General features: G+C 39.6%; 1 protein-coding gene across 1 annotated transcript; it reads left to right on the forward strand.

Annotated features, from left to right (window-relative positions):
* Window positions 1-495: 495 nt before the first annotated feature.
* Window positions 496-3,663, forward strand: LOC106578758 (peptidyl-prolyl cis-trans isomerase A). Its single transcript, XM_014157904.2, has 6 exons — window positions 496-795; window positions 1,117-1,147; window positions 1,256-1,344; window positions 1,578-1,674; window positions 2,226-2,301; window positions 2,901-3,663. Exons 1-6 carry the CDS (start codon window positions 634-636, stop codon window positions 3,034-3,036), a joined length of 591 nt encoding a protein of 196 aa, XP_014013379.1. The 5' UTR covers window positions 496-633; the 3' UTR covers window positions 3,037-3,663.
* Window positions 3,664-10,027: the final 6,364 nt, after the last annotated feature.

Consider the following 10,027-nt stretch of genomic DNA (forward strand, 5'->3'; position numbering starts at 1 on the left):
AGAAGTGGGAGTGTCAACAGTAGTGGGAGGATCAACAAGTGGGAGGATCAACAGAAGTGGGAGGATCAACAGAAGTGAGTGGATGTATGGAAAGCGAATCAGCTAATTGGGCAGATTTTTTTCCCACTCAAGACCGTTTTGCGTGGCTGATTGGGCTGCACGACGAGTCAAGTGTTGACAACTGGAATTTAGCTAAGTCTAATCATTTTCCTAACCTTAACCTCATTCACCTAACCTGCTACGTTAGTTCTCTTAACCTGCTATGTAAACATTAAGCTGACCCGCAATGCACCTAGCTATCCCCTAACCAATAATGGAGCTTTGATGTTAAACCCGTCGCTGTTGATCTACCCACTTATTTTGCCTACGGACACTTTCAGGTACTTGGAGTGTGCCTATCTATACTTGCAGCACAACCCTGATTGCTAGAGAACACAAATGCGCAGCACAGCGAAATGCTGATTCCCAGATAGCATTAATGCGCAGCACAGTGAAATGCTGATTCCTTTAAACACCACACTGCCCTTGATATTCATCTGAACTTCCTCTTTGCCGTCGGCTGTGTATGTAAGTGACTTGCGTGATAGTTCACTCCATCTCAAGTACATTTTTGTGTTAACACGTTGTGTTGAAATGCTACTTAACGTTTTATCGAGTCGGATAAAGATAATTTCAGGATGTTCGTTGGCGTTTACCGCCGCTCGGATGTATTCTGCTGGCCCGGCAGCCACTAACCCTGTTGTCTACTTTGACATTGCTGCAGACAACCAGTCCCTCGGGAGAGTAACCTTCGAGGTGAGTTTGACCAGGAATTTGATCCGTGAGTTGCGTAGCTATACAAATGTGCTTTCTGATTGTTTAAGGTTCAGCTTTTGAGATAACGGGTAGCCTTATCCATTGGTATCATGAGGTGCACTAGGAATGGAGCAGGCTACTTTGACAACATGCTGCAACTTGTAACCAACGTGAAGAACACTCAGTTGGAGTTAAAACACAATGAATTAACATGCCAACTCTGCAACCTTACTGTCGGTCTATTGTATTAACGCTGCATGCAACAGACTATATCACAACGAACTAGACTATATCATAACCAATGCTATTTTTATTTTGCAGCTGAATGCTGATGTGGTGCCAAAAACAGCAGGTATAGTAGGGGGGACGATTCAAAATTCAATAATGTGACATACTTTGTATTCATAGACAACTTCCTGTTGTGATGGGTAAACAACTTTTTTTTGTTTTTGTCCCTCAGAGAATTTCAGAGTCCTGTGCACAGGAGAAAATGGCTTTGGCTACAAAGGGTCCGTCTTCCACAGAGTCATCCCTCAGTTCATGTGCCAGGTAGCTTGGCCTAGTGACTGTTAAGGGTTATATCATTGAATGAACATTGTTTTTTTGTTGAAATTATACATCCCAATTTATCTTTTAACATTTATTGGGGTAAAACATGACCTCTCTCTGTTTCACAGGGGTAAAGCACGACCCCTCTCTTTCACAGGGGTAAAGTATGGTCTGTCTGTCTGTCACAGGCCTATGCTCGACCCCTCTAAATGTGTGTCTATTCATCTCTATAGGGAGGAGACTTTACTAATCACAACGGAACCGGAGGGAAATCGATCTATGGAACCAAATTCGAAGATGAGAACTTCAAGCTGAAGCACACAGGAGCTGGTAATTATTAATTCCCCTTTTTGGTAAATAGTCTGCATAAAAATATTTGAAGTTATGTTTTCCTCTCAACCCTTAGGTGGCAGCATTGCACTGCCCATATTTCAATGAGAGCTTAACAGCATAATGAACCCAATGTGGTCTAGCAGGATGATTCATTATTTTGGGTTAACACAGCCATAAGGAATCAATTGACCAAATATTGCTTTTCTTTGCGATTTGATGATAGGTAATTAAGCAGTGCCTCATGTTGATGTTTTAGATCAGGGCTGTTCAATCCTGATCCTAGAGGGCCACTTCTGGTTTTCATTCTCTCCTTCTAATCAGGGAGTGATTCACACCTGGGACACTAGGGGTGTGGTATTAACTACCAGGTAGAAGCAAAAAAACAGAACCGTAATTCAACAGCCCTGTTTTAGATCAATTAACTTAATATTGTCATAGTAACTCTCCTTACCCAAATGCAACGTGGCTTGTCTTCAGCTGTGCAGTATCTCAGCTAACAGGCGTCACTTAGTTACATAATGTAATGTGCTGTTTCTTTGTCCATTTAGGCATTTTGTCAATGGCCAACGCTGGGCCCAACACCAATGGCTCTCAGTTCTTCATCTGCACCGACAAGACAGAGTGGTACGTACAGACATACCTTTCAAGACAGAGTGGTACGTACAGACAGACATACCTTTCAAGACAGAGTGGTACGTACAGACAGACAGATCTTACTAGTGCAAACCATGGCCCATAGTAGAGCTGGGATGATAAACTGAAAACATTTTACTGATATTATTATGTACAGTAATTATCCTATACTAAAGAAATGTGAAGTTTGAAATATATCTGCTAATTTAGACAATTGATAACTACAATGTTCAAAGTAGTAGAAATTCAGGGCGTACCAAAGTAATTGAGGTGCACGTTGATAGATGTATTGTTTTGTTTATCATTGTGTTAAATCAGTCAATTTATGGTGCTGTGGATTTTCTTCCATATTGCCCAGCTCTTGCTCATAGTCATTAAGAGTCTGAGAGTAGAACTGCTGATTTAGGATCAGTTCTGCCTTTTAGATCATAAACAACAAATATTATATTGACTGGATCAGCACTCCAACACTGAGACGTTTCATGAATACAGTACTTACCCATACCATTATGACTGTGTTGCCAGTCCGGGGCAGTGATGATAAACTTTTTTTTTCTTTTTTTTTAAACATTTCTTCTCCTCTCTCTCAGGTTGGATGGCAAGCATGTTGTGTTTGGCAGTGTGACTGAGGGACTGGATGTGATCAGGAAAGTGGAGTCGTTCGGATCCCGTTCTGGGCGTACATCCAAGAGGATCACCATCGCAGACTGTGGAGAGCTTAAGTAGCCTTGGACCGGCCAAATGGCGCCTTATTCCCTATATAGTGCACACCTTTGGACCAGAGTCTAAATAGTGTACTATAGAGGGAACTGGTATGGAGTCGGTGTGATGGTTTCTAAACCCCTGCTACTGTGATTTCAATGTGAAATGATCTACTGTTTACAATACAGACTGGAACATAGGCTGTGTTTACACAGGCAGCCCAATTTTATTGGTACAAGATCTGAGCTCATTGATCAAAATAGCAATTATTAGCAAAAGATCAGAATAGAACTGTGTCTTTAAACATATCAATTGTGTCTGTATGGCATGTTGACAAGTGTTTTTTTTTTCAGGGATATTATGTCAAACACTGTTTTTAGTGGGGAAAGGGAAAGTTAGACTTATTCTGTGGTTGATCTTTTCGATAAAGTTTTCAACCACCCACTTACTGGGCCAGTGCTAAGCTAACTCATTCAATGTGAACGTATCCAATAAACAAGTTGATGCCTGTGCCTTACGCCTCAGTTAACCAGTTTGTCTGTAAACTTTTTTTTTTTTTAAAGACAATGATTCTGGAAAGCCTATAATGTTTTGTAACAGGGACTGGCAGTAACATCTGGAATAAACGTCATACACTTTTACATAACGTCAGATGGTTTTTGGCATTTGTGTGTTTTCTTCGCCTTCATACATTTCTTGCTCTAGCACATTTTCACAAGTAAATTCTGGCAGTGTTGTGCCAGGACAACAACCTCTCCCTCAATGTGACCAAGACAGAGGAGCTGATCGTGGACTACAGGAAAAGGTGCGCCAAACAGGCCCCCATTAACATCAATGGGGCTGTAGTGGAGTGGGTCGAGAGATTCAAGTTCCTTTCTGTCTACATCACCAACAAACTATCATGGTCCAAACATACCAAGACAGTTCTGGAGAGGGCACGACAAAACCTATTCTACCTCAGGAGACTGAAAGGATTTGGCATGGGTCCCCAGATCCTCAAAGCTCTACAGCTGCACCATCGAGAGCATCCTGACCGGTTGCATCACTGCCTGGTACGGCAACTGCTTGACATCTGACCGTAAGAGACCGCTACAGAGGATAGTACGTATGGCCCAGTACATCGCTGGGGCCAAGCTTCCTGCCATCCAGGACCTATATAATAGGCGGTGTCAGAGGAAAGCGATAAAATTGTCAGACTCCAGTCACCCAAGTCATAGACTGCTGAACAATTAATCAAATGGCCACCGGACTATTTACATTTTTTGTAGTTTATTTGGTAAATGTTTTCTTAAACAGTGCAGTTCAAGAAGAGTTAAGGGCTTGTAAGTAAGCATTTCACGTTAAGGTCTACACTTGTATTCGGCACGTGACGAAGTTTGATTTGAAATTCAGAACTGACATACCACAAGTAAGAGCAGGACATTCTAGAAAGCTACACCACATCAAAGTTAAGATCATTGATATAAAATGAATAGTGAAGCGTGTAGTTATGAGCATTAACATGAGACTTGTTCCATTCATTCACAAAGCAATCAGTCAAAGACCATGATCCACGTTATTGTAGAGATGAATGTTTTCATTTCTCGTTGAGGGATATGAGCTTGCGCTGATGATCTTATGTCCTGTGTGACCCGAACCAGGGACCCTCTGAACACATTGCCAGTAGTCGCCCATGAAGCATCGTTACCCATCGCTCCACAAATGCCACGACCCTTTGCCGAGCAAGAGAAACAACGACTTCAAGGTCTCAGCGCGAGTGACATCACCGATTGAAACACTACTAGCGTGCACAGCTGATGAGCTAGCCAGTTATATCAGAAACAACAATTTTGTTTTGGGCTGATTCTGATTAATATTTGTATTTATTATGGATCTCAATTAGTTCCTGCCAAGGCAGCAGCTACTCTTCCTGGGGTTTATTATGGATCCCCATTAGTTCCTGCCAAGGCAGCAGCTACTCTTCCTGGGGTTTATTATGGATCCCCATTAGTTCCTGCCAAGGCAGCAGCTACTCTCCCTGGGGTTATTATGGATCCCAATTAGTTCCTGCTAAGGCAGCAGCTATTCTTCCTGTGGTTTATTATGGATCCCCATTAGTTCCTGCCTAGTTAGTAGCTACTCTTCCTGGGGTTTATTATGGATCCCCATTAGTTCCTGCCAAGGCAGCAGCTACTCTTCCTGGGGTCCAGAAAAATTAAGGCAGTTTATACAATTATGATGAGAAGATTCAGTAGCTTATTGGGCTATGTCTGAATGGAAAATGTTTTTTGTTATTTTGTAGTGGGAAAGACGTGAGTAAAGTACGTCGGAATAAAATGGCATGACAGGCCTGACGGAAACGGCAAATTGATCGGTGAATTTTCAAAAATTTGACAAAACAAAATATGCTAGACATACTTCGATATGGTTATTATATAATATTATATTATTTCAACCCTTGTGCATAAAGGCATTTCCATCATCTCTCCCATAATTGATTTTACCGGCACAAAAAGATCCAACCTTGTCTAGCAGATTTTGTTTTTTCAACGTTTGGATAGTTAAGCCTACTGTTTCCATCAGGCCTGTCTGTTTACTTTTCTCACTTAAAAAGGTTGGATGGAAACCTGGTTAATGACAGATATTCAATCTGTGTTATAAACTGGAAGAAATTAAATTATACAACAAATTTGATCAATTTAAACATTTGAATACAAATATTCCTCAAAGTACAACAGAAACCCTGTTTCAAATCGACTAAGAGCAAACAAGGCACATTGTGCTGTTGGTTTAAAGAGTTGTACAACCCTTCACAGTTCCATTAGAACACATTCACAGTTCCATTAGAACACCTTCACAGTTCCATTAGAACACCTTCACAGTTCCATTAGAACACCTTCACAGTTCCATTAGAGCATTCCCATTTCTACAGTACATCTACATTTGAGGCCATAGCCTGGTCCCAGATCTGTTCTCTCTATAGCCTGGTCCCAGATCTGGTGTCTCCTTCTATAGCCTGGTCCCAGATCTGTTGTCTCCTTCTATAGCCTGGTCCCAGATCTGTTGTCTCCTTCTATAGCCTGGTCCCAGATCTGGTGTCTCCTTCTATAGCCTGGTCCCAGATCTGGTGTCTCCTATAGCTTGGTCCCAGATCTGGTGTCTCCTATAGCCTGGTCCCAGATCTGTTTGTGCTTTTGCCAATTGTTGTCGTATGTCATTGTCAAGCCAACGATTTGGCATGATGGCACAAACAACAGACTTGCCACAAACAGACTGGCCACACACACACACACCAACTGATTAATGGACTGCTGAGTGTATATTTTTTTCTATTGCTTTGTTTGCTCTTTTCCATGTTATGTCTATCTCTGATAAGCTGCCCAGGCAAGGGCTGAAAATAGCCCATATTAATATCTGTAGCCTTAGAAATAAGGTTCATGAAATCAACAACTTGCTATCATCAGATAACATTCATATATTAGCCATTTCTGAGACTCACTTAGATAATTCATTTGATGATTCAGCATTAGCAATACAATGATTTAACATCTATAGAAGAGACAGAAATGCTTATGGGGGAGGTGTTTCTGTATATATTCAGAGCCATATCCCTATAATGCTTAGAGAAGATCTTATGTCAAGTGTTATTGAAGTGTTGTGGTTGCAGGTTCACCTGCCTCATCTAAAGCCTTTTCTTTTGGGGTGTTGCTATAGGCCACCAAGTGCTAACAGTCAGTATCTAAATAATATGTGGGAAATGCTTGATAGTTTATGTGATGTAAACAGAGAGGTCTACTTTCTTGGGGACCTGATTAATGACAGGTTTGCATCAAGCTGTCCGCTCAAGAGGAAGCTTCTTACTGTAACCAGTGCCTGTAATCTGGTTCAGGTTATTAATCAACCTACCGGGGTGTTTACAAACACTGCAGGAACAAGATCATCCACATGTATTGATCACATTTTTACTAATATTGTAGAACTTTATTCTAAAGCTGTATCCGTACCCATTGGATGCAGTGATCACAATATAGTGGCTATATCCAGGAAAGCCAAAGTTCCAACAGCTGGGCCTAAAATAGTGTATAAGAGATCATACAAAAGATTTTGCTGTGACTCTTATGTGGATGATGTTAAAAATATTTGTTGGTTTGATGTGATGAGGAGTATCCAGACGCTGCACTTGATGAATTTATTAAATTGCTTCTTCCAATTATTGATAAACATAAACCTGTTAAGAAACTGACTGTTAGAACTGTTAAGGCTCTATGGATTGATGAGCAATTGAAAAACTGTATGGTTGAAAGAGATGGGGCAAAAGGAGTGGCTAAAACATCTGGCTGCACATCTGACTGGCTGACTAACTGCAAATTGAGAAATTATGTGACTAAACTCAACAAAAAGAAGAAGAAACTGTATTATGAAGCCAAGATCAATGATATAAAGAATGATGGAAGAAAAAACTTTAGTGCTTTAAATGAAATTATGGGCAGAAACAAATTCAACTCCATCTTTCATCGAATCAGATGGCTTATTCATCACAAAACCATTTGATGTTGCCAATTATTTTAATGATTACCTCATTGACAAAGTGGTCAAACTTAGGCAGGAAATGCCAACAACGAACAGTGAGCCAATGTATTCATGCATAAAAAAAAACAAATAATGAATGAAAAGCATTGCAAGTTTGAATTTTGTAAAGTTAGTGTGGGAGAGGTGGAAAAATGATTGTTATCGATCAATAATGACAAACCTCCTGGCGTTGACAACTTAGATGGAAAGCTACTGAGGATGGTAGCTGACTCTATAGCCACCACACTTTCAGCATGCTTATAGAGAAGGGCACTCAACATATACTGCACTGACACAAATGACTGATGATTGCTTGAAAGAAATTGATAATAAGTAGATTGTGCAGAGCTGTACTGTTAGATTTCAGTGCAGCCTTTGATATTATTGACCATAACCTGTTGTTGAAAAAACTTGTGTGTTATGGCTTTTCAACCTCTGCTATATCGTGGATTCAGAGCTATCTATCTAATAGTGCTCAAAGGGTTTTCTTTAATGGAAGCTTCTCTAATGTCAAACATTTAAAGTGTGGTGTACCGCAGGGCAGCTCTCTAGGCCCTCTACTCTTTTCTATTTTTACCAATGACCTGCCACTGGCATTAAACAAAGCATGGGTTTCCATGTTTGCGGATGATTCAACCATATATGCATCAGCAGCCACAGCTAATGAAGTCACTGAAACCCTTATCAAAGAGTTGCAGTCTGTTTTGGAATGGGTGGCCAGTAATAACCTGGTCCTGAACATCTCTAAAACTATGAGCATTGTATTTGGTACAAATCATTCCTTAAGTTCTAGACCTCAGCGGAATCTGGTAATGAATGGTGTGGATGTTGAACAAGTTGAGGAGACTAAATTACTTGGTGTTGCCTTAGATTGTAAACATATAGATGCAATGGTTGTAAAGATGGGGAGAGGTCTGTCCGTAATAAAGAGATGCTCTGCTTTTTTGACACCACACTCCAAAAAGCAAGTTCTAGTTTTGTCTAATCTTGATTATTGTCCAGTGTTGTGGTCCAGTGCTGCAAGGAAAGACCTAGTTAAGCTGCAGCTGGCCCAGAACAGAGTGGCACATTTTGCTCTTCATTGTAATCAGAGGGCTGATATAAATACTATGCATGCCAATCTCTTGGCTAAGAGTTGAGGAGAGACTGACTGCATCACTTCTTGTTTTTATAAGAAACAATGTGTTGGAAATCCCAAATTGTTTGCATAGTCTACTTACACACAGCTCTGACACAAACACTTACCCCACCAGACATGCCACCAGGGGTCTTTTCATAGTCCCCAAATCCAGAACAAATTCAAGAAAGCGTACAGTATTATACAGAGCCCTTATTGCATGGAACTTCCATCTCATATTTCTCAAATAAACAGTGAACCTGGTTTAAAAAATCAGATAAAGCAACACCTCACAGCACAACGCCTCCCCCTTATTTGACCTAGATAGTTTGTGTGTATGCATTGATATGTATGTAGTTCTGTCCTTGAGCTGTTCTCGTCTGTTGATGTTCTGTATTATGTCATGTTTCATGTTTTGTGTGGACCCCAGGAAGAGTAGCTACTGCTTTTGCAACAACTAATGGGGATCCTGATAAAATACCAAATATGATCACTTATCTCTAGTTAAACTTCCTTCCAATCCAAACATTCAGGAAGTAATGCATGCACATGTAACCTATCGTTTAACTATGTATACATTCAGGAAGTAAAGCATACACATGTAACCTATCCTATAACTGTAGGAACATTCAGGAAGTAAAGCATACACATGTAACCTATCCTATAACTGTAGGAACATTCAGGAAGTAAAGCATACACATGTAACCTATCCTATAACTGTAAAATCATTCGTTCTAGTAGGTGGGAGATAATGATCATGTCAACAAAGAGAATAGACACTGCAGCATTAAAAATAGTTTTATTTCATATAGCACTGTGGTGAATAACTATCTAGTTTTTGGTGCGAAAAGAGGCTATAATATAATTATATAAGCCAATTTGCATTTATAATACCATTAGAGCTTCAATATTACATTGGGTTTAACAAAAACTCTTGTAAAATACTTCTTTGGAATGGTAACATAGATACCGTCCACAATAAGCACATATTTTCACAGATAACAATATATAAGGCACTTACTTGTTAATGCAAATAAGATATTCCTCCTACAAAATAATCAACAAAACCATTATAATGATTTTTCATTATAGATATTCAAAAAAGTATGTACCATCCTTTAATACCGATACTAATTATACAGATTATACTAATACAGATTATACTAATTATATAGATTATACTAATACAGATTATACTAATTATACAGATTATACTAATACATATTCTACTAATTATACAGATTATACAAATACAGATTATACTAATTATACAGATTATACTAATTATACTAATAATTATACATGAGTATTTCCTTCTTACTAGATAGTTGTTGCATATTACAAACAAAA

Source organism: Salmo salar, chromosome ssa19 (assembly GCF_905237065.1).
Source record: "Salmo salar chromosome ssa19, Ssal_v3.1, whole genome shotgun sequence".
Taxonomy (NCBI): domain Eukaryota; kingdom Metazoa; phylum Chordata; class Actinopteri; order Salmoniformes; family Salmonidae; genus Salmo; species Salmo salar.

What these genes read in the sequence shown, in the direction of transcription:
- LOC106578758 (XM_014157904.2), top strand. Translation starts at nt 634, where the DNA reads ATGCTACTTAACGTTTTATCGAGTCGGATAAAGATAATTTCAGGATGT. An exon ending in TGTGGTGCCAAAAACAGCAG is followed by an intron (nt 1,148 to 1,255) that starts GTATAGTAGGGG and finishes TTTGTCCCTCAG; the next exon opens with AGAATTTCAGAGTCCTGTGC. An exon ending in TGCACCGACAAGACAGAGTG is followed by an intron (nt 2,302 to 2,900) that starts GTACGTACAGAC and finishes CCTCTCTCTCAG; the next exon opens with GTTGGATGGCAAGCATGTTG.